This window comes from Dromiciops gliroides, chromosome 4 (genome assembly GCF_019393635.1).
Source record: "Dromiciops gliroides isolate mDroGli1 chromosome 4, mDroGli1.pri, whole genome shotgun sequence".
NCBI lineage: Eukaryota > Metazoa > Chordata > Mammalia > Microbiotheria > Microbiotheriidae > Dromiciops > Dromiciops gliroides.
In genome coordinates, this window is record NC_057864.1 from 10,280,841 (window position 1) to 10,298,615 (window position 17,775).

Here is a 17,775-nt window from a genome sequence, read left to right on the forward strand (position 1 = left end):
GAGGGCCGAGGGGGCAGCGGGGGCGTGGAGTCGGGGGTCCTTGTTGGGGGGCGGGGAGGCGGCTGCTTAGGACCCTCCCGCCTCCGAGATCTTGTCCAAAGGAATTGACAGCTGGTAACCGGGTCAGAGAAGCCCCGCCCCGGCTCCATTCGGCCCGCCCCTGCTCCCGCCCCGCCCCTCGCGTCACGTGGTGCCGCCTCCAGCCAATCGGCGGCGCCGCCCGGGCTATTCAAACGCTCTCGCCTGGGCGGCCGGACGGTTGGTCAGTGGTTGGGCGGAGGAGGCGGCGGAGGCCGGCGAGGCTTCTCGGTCGGGCTCCCGGGCGCCGCCATGGCAGGAGGCCCGCGGCGCTAGCGGAGCCCGGCGGGGAGCATGGAGAGCCGGGGGGTGGCCCCGGGGCCCTACCGGGCCACCAAGCTGGTAAGGGTTTCCCCGAGGGCCCGTGCGGCGATCCTTCCGGGTGCTCTCCCGGTGAGGCCCGGGCTCAGAGCGGGGCGAGGCCCCGGCGGCTCCGGCTCCGGCTCTCAGGCCCGGGCCGCTGCGTGGCCTTTGGGGATGGGCGGGCGGGGTCCGGCTGGGGGAGTGACCCCCCTTCCCCCCAGCCCCAGTGTCTCTGCTCCAGAACCTCCTTTAAGGTCCCCGGCCCCGCCGTGACTGCTGGGGGGGGTCTCTCCGGGCGCCCCCGCCCCCTTTACAACCCAAAGACTCTTTAGCCTGGGGAGACCCCCATCCGGGCCGGACGCTCCGCGGTGACGTCAGCGCCGCAAACATTCCCTGACCCATTTCCCCAAAGCTCCGGGTCGGGTCGTCGTGACCCGGCCCAGAAAGACCCCCTGGGCTGGCCGGCGTCCGGGCGAATTCGAACTCGGACCCTCCCGCTCCCCGTCCAGCCGCACGGTTAAGGCAGTGCGAGCTTGGGTGTCTCGGGGTTCCGAGCCTTCCCTCGGAGACCCGAGCGTCCGCCGTCCCCCCGAAACGGGCCCGGGGTCCCCTCAGACTCTGCGGAGTAAACGCAGCCGAGTCACCCGGCCTCGCTCGGGGCTAAGGGAGCGCCACAAAGACTGGCGTGGAGCGGGGTCCCTGCGGGATCGTGGGGGGAGACTGCCTGTGATCGGGCTCTTGGGGGCCCCATTGGCCGCCGCGGGCAGCGGGGGCGGGTCCCCAGGCGGTACCAACGCAACGCCCCCCCCCCCCCCTTTCCGCAGTGGAACGAGGTCACGGCCTGCTTTCGGGCCGGAATGCCCCTGAGGAAGCACCGGCAGAATTTCCGGACACACGGCCACTGTTTCACGGCCTGCGAAGCCACTGACTGGCTGTGCGAGCTGCTGAGGAGCCACGGCCACTTCGGGCCCGACGTGACGCGGCAGCAGACGCTGCAGCTGCTGAGAAAGTTCCTCAAGAATCACGTCATTGAAGACGTCCACGGGAGGTGGGGCTCCGAAAATCTGCACGACAACGGTCAGCTCTTCAGGTACCGCCTGGGCCCTGTGGACAAGTCCGACCTAGATTGCGGATCGCATCGGCCCACGCCTCGGTGGCGATGTTTGCACTCGCCGCTTCCTTTTGCAGCTCCTTTCATGGAGCAGGAAACCAAGGCAAACAGGGATGTCTAAGCCACTAAGTCTCTCTCTGACTTTGGGGGGCAGCTGGGTGGCGCAGGAGATAAAGCAGCAGCCCTGGATTCAGGAGGTCCTGAGCTCAAATCCAGCCTCAGACACTTGACACTTACCAGCTGTGTGACCTTGGGCAAGTCCCTTAACCCTCATTGCCCTGCAAAAAAACAAAAAAAAAAAAGTCTCTGACTTTGGACTCTGGTCCTCCTGACTTCAGGGCCAAGGCTCCAGCCACTGCGCCCCTAGCTGCCCCTCCTCTGATAATAGCAAATCTCATATTTACCAAAAGCTGTTTTGTGCACTCGCTAAACCAAGCAAGACAAGCTTTCTTGTTGGCCACGTCCAACAAGGTATGACTTATTCTGCATCGTGAGTCATGGCCTCTTCTGTCGGGAGGGTAGGCAGCATTCTTCATCATCAGTCTCCCGGACTTGTCACTGTGTTGCTGACAGTTCTTAAGTCTTGGTTGTCCTAAATTGTTGTTTGAGTTCTTCTCCCTTTACTCTGCCTCCATCCCTTTCTCCGTCGTTTGAAGTATAATGATATTCCATTGATTTGTTCAGACATTCCCCAATTGATTGGAGCCCCTTGGTTTCCAGTTATTTGCCACTAAAGAAAGAGCTGCTGTAAATATCTTTGAGACTTTTTCTTTTTTTCCCGTTCTCTTTGGGGAAGAGATCTAGTGTTATTATCACTGAGTAGGATATGTGCCTACTTGGGTGTTTGGGGGCAAAGCTCCGCCTCCTTTTCCACAGTAACTGGACCGCTCCCCTAAAACGGCGCATTAATGTGCCTATTTTCCCACAGCCCCTCCAGCATTTGTCCTTTTCTTTGTTCATCTTCTTTGCCAATCTAGTAGGTAAAAGGTGGAAACTTAGGGCTGCTTTAATTCATGTTTCACTCATTGTTAGTGATTTGCAGCTGTTTTTGACATGGTGATTGATAGTTTAAAAGCTACTTGTTTGTATCCTTTGACCATTTATCCATTGAGGTATTAAAAATACTCCTTTTAGAATAGTAATACTAAGGTAAAATTTAGGATTTTGACATTGATTTTAATGAGCCGAAGGTGTAGAGGTTGTGAAGGAGTTTGCTATATTTGGCCTGGTTGTTTTTGGTTTTTTTTTCTTGGTAGAGTGGAGACAAGATCAACTGCTGAGAATTCTAAAGTCGCCTCCGAGCCCTCTAGGTCTGCACGGGAGCGCACAGATCACTGGGCACCCTCTCATTTTTATCAGTGAAGAAAGTGAGGGTCAGAACAGTGATGTGGTTGTCAGGACGCCCTTTAGTTACTGAGGGAGAGAGCCTCAGCGTGTCTGTGCACATACCTGGGAACAGATTGAAGGGGGTGCACACAGAGGGCAGGGCCAGGTGGCACCAAGGCTAATGTTGTTAGGTAGTGGTTGCCTACCAAAAGGATGGGGGGGACCTCAAGGGTTACAGTGCTGTGGGGCAGTAGGAAATGAGGTGGGTGGAGACAGGGATAAGTGGCTCCCAGAAGTGGTACCAAGTGATTATGGCCTGGCTTCCCATGGATTTGTGGCTTGAGTTTGGAAGGGGAAGTACCCTCTCTCTGAAGTTTTTGATATGTTTTCCCATACCACAGCAGCAAGTTTAAGAGGTTGGGGCCCCAAAGGCAGATCAAAAATATGTAGAAAATAAAATGGTAAGTAATGACTTTTCATGGCAAAAGAAGAGACCAACCAAAAAAATCATTATGAAGGCTAAAAAACGCTTAGTGTTCTAGGGACATTAAATGTAGGGGCAAAGAACCTTATGCCAGATTGGTGTAAAGAAAATGTTTACTATTGGGTATGTTTTATTTAAAGAGATAGGTAAGTGTGATTAGAATGATTTATCTGTGGAAACGTCACTTAAATAAAACATTGCATTTCCCAGCAGAGCCAAACAAACCAAATATTACTGTATTTTATTAATCATAATATTATTATAAAGGTAAAAGTTATAGAACATTATTCCCATTCTCACAATTTATATCGCTTCAAATCTATTTTTGAAACAGATTTCCTACAACTTCTCCTCTTAAAACTGTACCACGCCGTCATCCAGAATTGAGAAAAAGCAGCTTAGAGAATATTTCTAAAGAGAAAGAAAGTATCTTTAAGTTACGGCCCTTATCTCGAAGAACTCCTAAAAAGCAAGTCTGTCAGGTAATTCGTGTTTCTAATTGACATGATTTCCAATAATCAGTAAAAAGTAAAGTAACCATCCCACATCCAAAGCTCATTCAGTTAATCCCAAACTTAAAAGTAGCTGGGTTAAGGGGGCAGCTAGGTGGCACAGTAGATAGAGCACTAGCCCTGGATTCAGGAGGACCTGAGTTCAAATCCAGCCTCATACACTTGACACTTATTAGTTGTGTGACCCTGGGCAAGTCACTTCACCCTCATTGCCCTGCAAAAAAAAAAAGGGGGGGGGGGAGCTGGATTTCAGAAGCTCATTTTAAGTCAGTTTTTTAGAATTCAGAGCAACCCAGTGTATGTGGCATGATTCTAGACAATCCCTAGAGAGTCCCAGACAGTCACAGAACAGCTTGAAGACACATTCCTCCTTCCTGCTGAGAGAGCCTAGGTTACCAGAATCAGAGATGGCATTTGGGCCAAGGGATGATCTTTTAAGACCCAAGGGAAGCAAAGCAACAGAGTCCAGAAGGAAAGCAGCAAAGTAAGAAATGTTGGGGATGAACCATGTGTCTAGTGGAAGAGCGTGGAAAGTTAGCAAGAAAACAGGAATGCCCTGGTAAGGAATAAAGTATGGAAGCAGCAGGTTTTGGAGTCCAGCCAGAACAGATTAGACATAGATTTTAAATGCAAGTGAAGGTTAAATTGATGTGAATCCTGTAGGATTCAGAAAGAACAGGACAGGATGGAGGACTGAGATTTCTTTAGCTAAAGGAGTTCCCCCTCTGCTTCCTGTAGACCATCTAGAAAGCCAAATGGAATGTAGCCGTCTACTTTATCTGAGAAAGTTTTTTAAATTATGTTGATAATATGATTCCAACTGGCTATCAACATTTATGACACTGCCTTTGTGGAAAACGCAACCTGAGCTTCTACCTTGGGATCCCAGAAATACATCTTGATCCATGGATAATGGGGGGAGCAACTAGCTTTCACTAGTCATCAGAGCTTCCTGGAGGCTGGGGAAGACAGCAGGCAACACCTCCGGTAACTTCTCTCAGGCCTAAGAAGGTGCCTTCCAGTGTTTCTTTTAAAAATAGCAAAACCAGGTTTTAAAACTGAGCAAAATGTAGTTCTTCCTCAGGAATGACAAAAGTGGGAGCTTAGATTCCTCTGTTGCTTGTTGGTATGTAAGGAATATTTGACTTATTACCCAGCATGGAGGATGGCCTGAAGTCTGCTCTTCTGTAACCTTTTAGAAGAACGTTGTGAGCACATATTCCATTTCAGGGGTCTGCTTTTGGGAGATCTGTAGCCTGTTAGGAATGCATAATCTCTTCCCTGGGAATAGTAATGACAGCTAATATTTATATAGTTTTTTAGCTTTACAAAAGACTTCTAACCATACCTCTGAGACCTCAGTAATCAGATTATTACCAGCGTGGGGAAGCCCAGCTTCCATTGCTTGCAAAATAATTTGCCCTTTAAAAAAAAAACTTTCAGTGTTAATAAGGAATTTGGTTTTAACTTATTCTTGCTGATAACAATCATTAATAAGCACCTACTATGTGCCAGACTCTTCGAGGTGCTGACAAAGAGTAAAATAATCCCTTCTTACAAGGACCTTACAGTCAATGAGAGTTGTAAGACGGGTTGCTTTTTAAAAGTATTTTTGTATTATGATTTATTTGGAAGCTTGAATTTCTGTTTGAAAATGAAATATTTCTTCAGTTATGCATGCTTTTCAGTAACTTCACTGATCCTAAGCAACTGACCTTAATGCCCAGAGAAATTAAAGATGCAACAGAGACCACTGAGTTATTTCATAGAACCCTAAATTCTACCCTTGTAGCTAAAAGTGACTGTTGGAACCCACAATTGTAATGAAGGAAGCGGCTCATAGAGATGACCTTTCATAACTGAGGCAGGCAAGTCTTATCTGCAGCAACGCTTTAAAGAAATGACTAGATTACTAAACATTTTACAGAAGGCATTACTGTGGTTTAATATTTTACCAAATTTTGCCACACTAAATCTATGGTAGTGATTTTTAAAATAATTTTTTATTTGTTTTTTAGGAAAATACAGAAAATATTAGTAGTGAAATTAGAGATGAAAATAAAGAAAACCCAGTAGAAGAAAGGGAAATAAGCCAAGAAGATATTGAAGAAATATGGAGACATTATTTTGATGCAGTAAGTCTGTATTTAGTTATGAGTTCTTGAGTTATTCAAGCTTTGACATTTTTAAATTCAAATATATAAATGAAAACTATACTCAAAGAATTTGTTTTTCAGTTAGATTCTTTTTTTTCCCTTTGAACCCACGTTTCATATATATGTTCCTAAAATAACTACTATGTAATCCTAAAAAGTAATTGGGAAGAAGTAATTCTGACCCTCTTCCTTTTCCTCCTCCCTCTCCCTCTCTGCCTTCCCTTTCCCTCCTCTGTCTCTTTCTGTCTCTCTGTCTCTCTGTCTCTCTCTCTCTCCCTCCCTCCCTCCCCCCTCCTTTCTCTTTCCTTCTCTTTCTTTCTCCATATACACACATACATATATATACATATACATGCGTATATACATAAATATATGTGAAATTTTGTTAATGGAAATTGGGGGATTATTTTTTACTGATTTTCTTTTAAAATTAACCTCTTTGCCAGTCAAATTGGATCTTTGAAAGAATCTATATGTGGCTTATTTTTATATTTTATTTTCCTTATTCTCTGAAATAAGATTCTCTTCCTTGTTGTTTCCATTCAGCTTACAAACCATTTTAGGTATGCCATCTCTAGAAGAAATCTTGGATCCCACCCAAGTAATACCTCAGCATATAATATATAACATGACCAATACAAGTAAACATGGAGTGGTTGTATTGCAAAACAAAGCTGGTCAGTATGGATAAGTGTACTTGCTACTTTGACAAATGTTTTTTAAATTTTCTTTAAAAAAAAAATTCTTCCACTCTTGTGTGTTGGGCCTGTGGTTAGAGTAAGTGGGGAACCAGATGTCTGAGCGATTACGTGGATGGTTTTGTAGAGGTCGTATTAAGTGATGCTATCGATGTCATTATAGGGGACTGCAGTCACCGTGTGGTGACAATACTGAGTGTTTATCGTCCGCCCTGCTTCAGTTGTATATCAGGCAAAACCCCCTCGATGCCAGGGTTTAATTGGCACTGATAACATGCAGGCAGGGGCTGGGCAAGCCCCATGAGGATGTGGCTGATGATCATGCTGACTGGCAATGGAGGGAGCTGCAGGATCAAAATAAATCAACACCACAAAACCGGCCCCTGAGGACCAGTGCTTCTCTTGGACTGTGCTTGTGTAACTGCGTGTTTGATTGTATTCGTATTTTTTAAAGCTTTTCTCCAGTTTCACTACTCACTGTAGTCACGTCCATTTCATGGGTGTTTACTAGAGGTGGGCTTTCCTTTTGTCTATCTATGATGCAGCTTGATCCCAGTATTTGAAATATGAACAACTTAACAACTTTCGTACCAATCATTTTATTTGAACTATTTTGGTCACTTTAAATTAAGGCCTTAATTCCCAAGAAATAGTAAAGGATTTGTTTTGCTTAAGGCACAAAAGGAATGCTGCCTAGGCCAGCAGAAGAAGCAGCAGGATCCCCTTTATCTCAGGTAGAGTCTTCCAGTAAATGATAATCTAGGAATCAAATATCCTTGTCTTTTCAGCTAAAATAATGTGAACTATTCCATTGGTTAGATATTTTGTGATTCTAACTACATTAGTATATAACACAACCCTTTAAGCTATGCTCGTTCCCAGACAAATCATCCGAAATGTGTGCAGGTGATTTTCATCTTTCACTACATCCTCAAAGTGGATGGCATGAAGGTAGCCTTAAGATGGCCAATGATATTTCCTTAGAATACAATCTGGCAAGCCCTACCAAGCTAAAAGGGCTTCAGCAGGGGCAGCCAGGTGGTCCAGTAGATAAAGCACTGGCCCTGGATTCAAGAGGACCTGAGTTCAAATCCAGTCTCAGATACTTTCCCCACCCCCCAAAAAAAGTGTGGGGGGGGGCGGTTCAGGATAGACCACTCTATGTGGTCCTATGAAGACCTGCCAGGTTAAATGAGGAGATGTTAGACGACTAAAATTGGCCGCAGCAATGTTCTAGGGACTGTGGTCTGACATCCAGGTGGTCATAGGTTGATGAAATATATGTCTAATGAGACTACATGGGAATAGATAAAGCAATAGTAATAGGAACTTGATTTTTGAGTGAATGAATGAATGAATGGCAGAACATTAAGGCAAACACTGTCTGCTCTCAGAATTCACACTCCTAAATGGAGAAGACTAGGGACAAGTTGATACATCCCAACACAACCCATAAAAGATTATTCTTCATTCTCCCAACATTGTAGAGGAAGACAAGCTGCTAGGAAGTCGTGGTGCATTTATCTCTGTGGGGTTTTAGTGGGTGGGAGGAGAACCACACCTTCATGACCAGAGTAACTCAGCACATAACCGGGATCTCTGTAGTTAGCCCAGTTTGCCTGCGTGCTGCTCTAAGGAGTTAGAGGAGAATTGGTACACCTGGAGCTTCTGAATGTAAATCCAAGTACTAAATAACTATTTATTACATTTTATTACCATTCTAAGTGGGTGAGTTTTTAACTGTGGTTTTTGTTTTGTTTTTTTTGCTATGTAGATGACCTTCCTCACTGGGTATTATCTGCTATGAAGTGTCTAGCAAATTGTAAGTTATGCAAAAATCTGTTCCTTTCATTATCTTTAACAGAAAAGATGAGATATTTAAATTTTTATTTTAAAAAGGTTTGAATAAAATTAGAGAAAGCAGAGTTGGATTTTCTTTCCTTTACATAGCACTGCTGTGTGATTTCCCTGCTTATCTTTGTCCTCCCAATATTTCTGAATCACTATTTGGATGATAGACATTTAGAGCTGAAAGACACTAGAAATCATTTAGTCTTAGAACATTTTATGGGTTAAAAGAAATGAAACCTGGAGTTGTTTATCTGAAATTACATAGATATCTTTGTAATTTGTGCTTTTTTGGACTTTTGGTAGCTTTTTCTGTTGTTTAACTGGCTCGTTGTTCTCTGAATATTAACATGATATTTTTTGTTAGCTGGGCAGAATGACAAGCTGTATTCTTTACCCCTTTGATCCTCAACCTTGTTTGTTTGTAAGTCCTTTTGTGAAGTATGATGAGCCCCATACTTCACATGTGATGAGGCCAGTAGCTTGTGGACAAAGACAAAAACAAAACTGCCCTGGGGGAGAGGGGGGAGTGTAGGGGGAGAAGGGGGGAGGGCCCTGTGGGATAAGAAGATTCACACCTATGCCATCAAAGTATGATACAAGGCAAGTAGATATACAAAATGCTTTAGGAAAATTTGAAGAGGGAAAGAACATTGACAATAATTGAGAGGAACCCTCGGCAATGGCGTCACAGGAGCAGCAGCCCCTTAGCTGAGGACAGGAACATTCACAAGTAGAGGAGCCTAGGTATGGCCATATCGAGTGCCCTGGGTGCTGGTCAGTGTTGTGGCTTATTGAAGATCTAGGTCTGGAAAAGGCCTCCAGGGTCATCCAGTCCAACCCCCACTTTTTCTGATGTGCGCACTGAGGCATGGAGAGTTTGACTTGCCGGTTTGGCAGGAGCACAATTGTGTGTGAAGAAGATGAAATGGGTCAGACTGCAGCCAAATGCAACACCAAGCTGAGCTGTTTGTGTTTTATCTGGTGGGCAACACACTGAAGCCACTGAAGTTGGGTTGGGTTTTGTTTGTTTTGTTATACCAGCCAGGTGGCGAAGAGCTGTGAATACCAGTTTATTCTTTAACAGACAATAGAGAGCTTGCTCGAGAGTATGAAGAAAAGGAGGAGCCCTGTGAGATTGCAGTTTAGGAAAAGCACTGGCACTTCTGGACACAGTACAACTCGGAGAATAAAGAGAGATGAAGAATGGGAACCAGATAGGAGGCTCTTATTAGGGTGGTGCCTATGGGAATGGAGAGGAGCTGGAGGAGAGCTGGTGTGGAGATGGCAACAGCACTGAACTACAGAGCAGATATGTGGGATATGGGAGAGAGGAATTCAGGACGGTGGTGACCTCAGCAGGGAAACTCAGGGAACAGGGAAATTCAGGTAGTGGTTGAGTAGCTACATTTGCCCATTCTTATCTTCCATTCACGTTAATCATTTTTATTCCAACCTTGCCAGTCCAAAAATCCATCTCCTTGGTAGAGAAAAAAGAGACAAAATAAGACAAGAATTTCTCTGGGCCGTCTCTCACCCCATCCACCTAAAAGAACTGTCCTTTCCCTTTTTAATGTGCCTCTTTCCTTATCCTTAGCGTGGTCTGTGGCCCTCAACTCATTCTGAGACTTTGGATTTCCAACCCAGTTCTGACAGGCTCATGCCCCTCTGTTGGAGTCTCCCCTTTTACCTGCCCTTGCTTTGGTCTTTTGATCTGATCTCCTTAAAGCTTCATTTTGCTGATGTCAGCTAATCCCTCCCTCTGATGAGCTTCTTACCCTGGCACCAGACTTGCCCTGCCTTTGATGGTTTCTGTCCTTCCAGTGATGTCCAGGGCCCATATCCTTCACTGGGTTTCCAATACTCTTTGCTTACTATTCTTTTTCCTACTACAAAGGTGTAGATATACATACAACTTTAAGGATCAATTATGGAGAGGTTTATTGTTGAAGTTTATGGCTCTTAAAAGAAACTTTATATATAAAAAGAATAAATGTGCTACAATTATACATACCCTTTTCTCATTCAATCTTTTAGGGCCAAGAAGTAATGACCTGAGCCAACCAACTTATGTTGGATTTGAACGAGATGTATTCCGAACCATTGCTGACTATTTTCTAGATCTCCCAGAACCGCTACTTACTTTTGAATTTTATGAGTTATTTGTTAATATATTGGGTATGTATGAGGTCTTGGTTCCTATGGATTTTGGTTTGGGGATTCCCTTGTATAAAAAATAGGAAGGAAACCTTTAAAGTAGAGAACCTTTTAATTTCACTATTAAAATAGTTGAATTCTCAGGATAATTAATACATGAATAGAGATAGTGGAAGTCCTACTTATTTTCTGATTGGAAACACATGAAGTAGAAATTTTAGTCAGCTGTGCAAATTGTTTTAAGGGGAATATTTTGAAGGGGAAACCTAATGTCTTGCATGTTTGCATTTTAATGTTGCATGTTTCTTTTTTTTAAGTGGCCTCTGAATTAAGCATCTGCTTTTTGTATATTACTAACAATACATGACGCCTTTTTAAAACTTTTCTGTTTTTGTCCACTGTCAAACCAGTTGCATCTTAATTTTTGTTTCATTTTCTGTTAGTTGTCTGTGGCTACATCACAGTTCCAAATAGAACCAGTGGAAAGTATAAAATCCAAGATGATCCACAGTCTTCAAAAGCCCTCCATGTAAACAGTATGAACTCTTTCAAATCCACTGAGTGTCTTCTTCTTAGTCTACTTCGTAAAGAGAAGCCGAAGGAAGGATCGGAAACCTCTGAGACTCTTCAGATAAATGAGCAAGGATTTAAAAAACAATGTGCTAAGAAGCTGCCACTGTGTGATCCAAGCCACAGAAGATCCAGGGCTAATGTCTTAATAGGAGGAAGTTGTCAGAACTTAGCAGGTTTGAAAAATGAGCCTGCTTTGCCTTTATCTAAGCTTAGGCCATGGTGCTATTCTTTGGAAGGAATTGTAGATACTTCAGGGTTTGGTAGTACAGAAGGCCCCAGCTTCAATCAGTCTGATCTTAATATAGCCGGACAAAATAAGGAAAACCAATCTTTGGATTTTGAATCTGAAGAGAACTCTGAACTGGATCTTTGTTCAGACGGAGGGGGTCAAAAGCCAACCTGTGCTGGCTTTAAGAGAATATCCACAGTAACTGTTCGAGACCAAGAGGAATCGTGCAAAGGGAAACTCAAGTCGAAGCAGCTCTGTAGGTCTCAGAGTTTGCTTTTCAGTAATCGTAGAAGAAGCTGCCGCATCAACGCGCCTGTTGCAGAAATTATCGTGAAGCCAAATAGCACGGGCCACCTTGGTCAAAGCACCACAGATGTGTCTGTGGCCATGGAAAGTGAGCCTGAGGATTCCCGGACCACAGTCAGGAAAAGACTCTGCCAAAGTACCTTAGAGCTTTCAGGAAAGTCTTTTCCTCCAGTTTCTTCTATGCTGACTGGCACGCAGAGTAAGGTTGATGCTTCCCAGTGCATGAAATACTAATTTTCAGTGTCGACTAACCCTGTGTTTTTTGCTTCCCTGTTGTACCTTTCAAAAAATTTGCTTTAATTTTTGCAAAAGAAATGTTTTGTTGGCCATGCTTTTTGTAGGTGGTTTGTATTTTAAGTTTTATTTTAGTTATTTAGCTTTTTGATCCATAGCGTATTTTAGGAAATAGCATTAGTTCACTTTCCAGCATTCTTCTTCCCCATATTTAGTGATTTTGCTTGTGGATAACCTTTCTTGGTTGTTCAGATGAATGATTCCTAACACCCATAGAGACATATAGTAGCTCACGTTGATATAGCACTTTATGGTCTACAACCCACTAAGACAGGTAGTAGTGTAAGCATTCTTTGTCTCCATTTTACAGATGAGGAAGTTCAGGCCCTGAGAGGATGACTGATTTGCCTACGTTCACATGCTCGGAATTTGTCTGATATAAATACTGGTTTCCCAGCTCCATGTCTAGTCTTTGATCTGTTTCCCCCCATTGTTGTATGTGGTGTGAACACTGATAACATATCACAGTAATATAGTCTGAAGGCATAAATGAAATAAGGCTTTTACTCCATGCTAACAACAGTTCATGATAGCCTTGCCCTCTGTTTATGGCAATAATTTTTCTTTTAGGTTTACTGCAGCCTCATTTAGAGAGGGTTGCCATTGATGCTCTACAAATATGCTGCTTGTTGCTTCCTCCACCAAACCGGAGAAAGCTCCAACTTCTAATGAGAATGATCTCTCGAATAAGTCAGAATGTGGATATGCCAAAACTCCATGATGCAATGGGAACAAGATCACTGGTGAGTTTACTCTCTAAGAAGTGACCGATTCTGGTGGGGAGGAGATAAAAAGGACATTTACTACTGAAACGTGTGTCAACTATGTAGATGACTCTAAGAGAACATATCAGAAGACTCCCTCCTGTTACTCCCACGCCCAGTTATTTTCAGTCTCACCCTATCTACTGGCTCCTTCCCTACTACCTACAAATGTACCCATATCTACCTCAGCCTTAAAAATTTCTCACTTGATCTTTCCATCCCTGCTATCATCTTGTATCTCTTCTGTCCTTCATAGTTAAATGCCTTGAGAAGCTATGTCCAGTCGGTGCCTTTACTTTCTTTACTCTCACTCTTCTTAGCTCCTTCCACTTTGGCTTCTGACCCCATCACTCCACTGAAACTGCTCCCTCCCAAGTTACCAGTGATCTCCTAGTTGCCAAATCCAGTGGCCTTTTCTCAGTCCTCATTCTTCTTGACCTTTTGCAGTCTTTGACACTGTTGCCCACCCTCTTCTCCTTGATACTCTCTTGTCTCTAGTTTGGGGAACATCAATCCCTCTTGGTCCTTCTACCTCTCTGACCCCTCCTCGGGCTTTGCTAGACCCTCCTCCAGATACTGCCCTCTAACTATAGGTAATTACTTTTTTCCAAAGTTTTAAAAGATATTGGGCTCCAATCTTGCATCTCCTGATGAATACTGGATTTTGGTATGTTATATATTTTCCTAATTTATATTTCTTTTGGATTGATTTTATGTAAAGAGTCATTGTTTTCTAAGCAGTTTTACACTTAAGCAGCTTACACCAATCTGGTATTAATGAGCACTGTCCAGTTTCCTGATGAAATAGGGAACATTTATTTTTTTAAAAAGTCCTAAACCTGTTTAATCCTGTGGAATTGTTTGGTTAAAAAATGCTCAGCTAATGCAAGATCATTAGTGGAGAATTAAGCAAAGCCAGCATTCTTGAGCTTTCTAACAGGAGTAAATTGTCTCCACTGAACATTGAAATCAGCTGATGGCTTCACCTGAATGCCTCAGCACGGTACTGCCAGCAATGCCTGGTCTTCTGATTCCGGTGAAGCTCTGGGTTTTGACTCCCAATCTCTGAAATGCTTGCAGATGATACAGACATTCTCCCGATGTGTGCTCTGCTGTGCGGAGGAAGTTGGTCTCGATGAGCTGCTTGCTACCCGATTAGTCTCCTTTCTGATGGACCATCATCAGGAAATTCTTCAAGTGCCATCCCACTTACAGGCTGCTGTGGAAAAGCACCTGGAACACCTGAGCAAGGGCCGTGTAGGTGCCAGGAAATTGAATGACAGACTCTCACTGGTTCTGTCTTCAAGCGAAGTCAGAGCTTTAAGGGAGCTCATTTTAATACCCAAATGAGCCTTTCCCAAGAGTTCCGTGTGTGACTCGCCTGCAAACTCGTAGTCACCAAATGTCATTGAAACAACCCTTTTTCACATCAGAACAGAAGTCATGCAGTTGTGTTGTCTCACTTTGTTCTTCTCAGATTACACAGCCTGGGGATGAGCTGATGGCTGCTTTGCCAACCTACTCGTATTGTAAGCGGATAAGCCCCCAGGAGTTTGATGAACAGAAAGTCTCAACCTCTCAGGTTGCCATTGCAGAACTTTTGGAGAATATTATCAAGGATAAAAGCTTATCTCTCAAAGAAAAAAAGAAAAAACTAAAACAGGTAAGAGATGGTTACGTCACCATTCTAAGTCGAGGACACGGTTAGAGAATGGGCCTGATAACGTGGTCGGGCTGAGGGCAGAATGGCAGGGGGTCCTTTTAGCTTGAGAAATCCAGCTGCTGAAGGGAGTCCCAGGGAGAAAACTTTTGTTTCAACCTCTGCTCTTGAACACGGTAGTTCTGAAACGTAGAAGTTCATTTTCCTGGTTTTGTAGATGTCAAACGGTGAACATAATTGTCTTCCTTTAATGTTGTCCCCTTTGAGATATTCAGAACATCCGTTATCGTTATGCCTTGCTGTAGGCATAGAAGGTAAGGAAAATTATGGGGACTCTCTTCAAATAAGTCCCTGACATCAGAGGTGTTTGTTTCTCTTTAGGGGACCGAGGCTTCCAGTTCTGGCTTTTGGGAGTTTGATTATTAACAAACCACACAGATCTGCATGATAATCTTGCAGTTCATAAAGCTTTTGCTGCACAAATGTGTCAACTAATTAAGTTTGTAGTCTGAGTTTTAGTCAGCCGAATTTGCTAGGCTGAAGCCTGGGTGCTCATGGGAAATGCTTGACAAAATACCTCCTGGACGTACAACACCTTGTGGTGGTACCCTTTGAGGCGTGTGCATTGCTTGGTTGAAATGCTGAGGCAGAAGGAGAACATAGGGAATCCATTGTAGTTTGCAATATTTAGAAACCTGATATTTTCAGATTTAGTTGTGCCTTGGAGATCATCTAGTTGAACCTCATTTTGCAGAGTTTCAATAGCCCAGGAGTTTTAAACAACATGTCATCAGAGAGAGTCTTGCTAGCTCTGAGACAGGGCCCCAGATCTGGGACCTCAGTGTTGTCACCCCTAAATTGGGTGGGCACTCCAAGCTTTACTCAGTTGTCCTTCCAAATCTTCTTTTTAAGTTTCAGAAGGAATATCCTGCCATCTACCAGACAAGATTTCCAACTACAGAAAGTGAAGCCGCCCTGTTTGGTGACAAGCCAACAATCAAGCAGCCGATGCTAATTTTGAGAAAGCCAAAGTTCCGTAGCCTTAGGTACTAACTGAACTGCAGTTTTTCTGATAATCAGACATTATTAAATGAAGCCATATTCCAAAGGACATGACGTTAGGCAGTCTCCTTTTCTTGTCCTTTCCCAAAATTAGCGTGTTCTGGACATAGAAAAGTGCAAAGTAGTTAGTGATACGAGTGCTTGATGTTTACTCTTGAAGAACAAATGAAGAAGGAAAGCACAATTAGTAACCAGAAGTCTACTGAGCATCTCATGCCATCACAATATGTGCCAGAAGTTGATGTGCTTGACCTTTGACCAAAGGATGCTTGAGCAGCAAGACTAGCTCAGGATTCTTTGAAGAGCAAAGATTTACCCCTGGGTTGTGTGGGCGTGTTGTGAGATGAAGTTCTAGGTGACTAGGATTGCTACTTAGCCATTTAGTCCAAGCATAGGTTGGTGAGGAGTTTTTATAAACTCAGTCACTTATATATTCTGCTATATTTTGCACTTCTATATATTTTTCCATATTTTTATATGTTTTTGTCTGTGGAAAAGTTAAAAGTACAGTATAACATTTTGCTTGTTTTCTAACACATTTACCATATTTCTATCTGGTTGTTCAACCAGTTGAGATGCACTGTTATGTTAGGATACAGAAGAAATGTAAGCCTTGGCTCATGCCTCTCCACCTAGTCTTCTTTTCTCCACTTGGACCCATTTTGGACCCCAGGCCTGGCTTAGTGCCAGCAGGTTTCTTTGTAAAATCACAGTAGGACTTTCCCTACCTCCCTCACAGAGCCACGGTGAACTTCTTTAGAAACCGTAACCGCTCAAGAAGGACGATGCATCGTTCACCCAGGAGGTGACCTGAAAACATTAAAATGAGATTAGGGAACGGCTTACGCTGTGGCCTTCCATAAGTCTAAGGGACATTTCCCTTTTCCAGCTTACTCATTTGTTCTCCACCCTCATCATTTGATTCTTTAAGTCAAAAAAGAGACTGAACCGAGAAATATAATACATTCAGCTTCTCAGTGGAATTTCATGATGCCTTAATCATTAAGTGGTAGCATTGTGTTTAACATGTTACTACTTTTTATTAAAAGTTTGGATAGTTTAAAGAGAGCTGGTTTATATATGTGTATATTTCATCCAGATATGTTGTCTCTGAAATTGCTGAACATACTGAACCCAATTACATTTTAAATATTATCCAAGCATTTTTTCTGTTTAAAAATGTTATAATATGATTGTGTTGGAAATTGAGGTGAAAATCATCATGTGGGTTTTTGTAATGGTTTAATTTTGTCTATTCCTATATTTAATAACCTTAATAAAGATATAACTAGACATAGTAAAAAGATTTGTAATCATGAAATTAAAAATATAAAATGCCTGGTAAAATAAAACTTTCACCTACTATTTGCAGAGCCATCACTAAGACAGTGTTTACAACTACTAACAACTCCCAAGTATTTTTGTCAATTTAAAAACACCATCTAGGTGTGCACCACATTGTGTGTATTACGGGTAGATAAAAACCTTTGAAAGCTAAACTGTATCTTCACTGCTTTAGGAAAATGTCATGTAACTATATCAAAACCCTATAGCTTTGATTGCTCATCGGCACATTGTGTCTGTTAGCTACTTGAAAATTAATCATTTGGTTTTATGTTTCCATATAATAGTATATCTTTTTTTTTTGCATTTTTAATGATGTTCACTACTCTTTTTTTCTTACACAGTCTTCAAATACTTCTCAAAAATTAGAGCTAGTAATTGCCATTTCTGCTGCTTCTTTCAGCCTAAGACCCTTGGAATTCTGGTAAAACCAGGACAACAAAAGGGTCCAGCAAAAAAGGATGGGAAGGGACCAGAGAAGCCACTTTGTCCAATCTGTAACCACATACCTCCCCCCAGAAACAAACACAATCCCCCATGATTGTCCATATATGTGTGTGCCTTTGCTTGAAATCTTCTTATGAAGATGACCTCCCACTTTGCAACAGCCTGTATTCATTGTTCTGAAGTCTGCTTTCTGGAACCAAATAGATCAAGCCTCGTTGATCTTCCAAAGCCATTGGACTGTTGGAAGAGAAGCATCGTGCATCCTAAGGCCCTTCTCCTTCACCTGGTGTGGCTTCTAATTCTCTCATCATCCTGTTCACCCTCCTCTATTGTTCATTATTCTTTCTAAAGCATCCAGAGAGAAATTAAACCCCATCTGTTCTAACCAAGGCAGCATGCAGGAGAAATATCCCATACTATATA

The 17,775-nt window shown here is 43.2% G+C and overlaps 1 protein-coding gene across 1 annotated transcript; it reads left to right on the top strand.

Moving 5' to 3' along the window:
- The first annotated feature begins 278 nt into the window (after positions 1-278).
- Positions 279-16,952, top strand: DEPDC1 (DEP domain containing 1). The gene is given in 13 exon segments (XM_043999415.1): positions 279-420; positions 1,206-1,471; positions 3,637-3,784; positions 5,833-5,936; positions 5,938-5,949; positions 6,517-6,647; positions 8,443-8,490; positions 10,554-10,694; positions 11,117-11,980; positions 12,646-12,818; positions 13,920-14,096; positions 14,317-14,502; positions 15,412-16,952. Coding segments are annotated over 13 exon segments (2,439 nt in total). The 5' UTR covers positions 279-372; the 3' UTR covers positions 15,553-16,952.
- Positions 16,953-17,775: the final 823 nt, after the last annotated feature.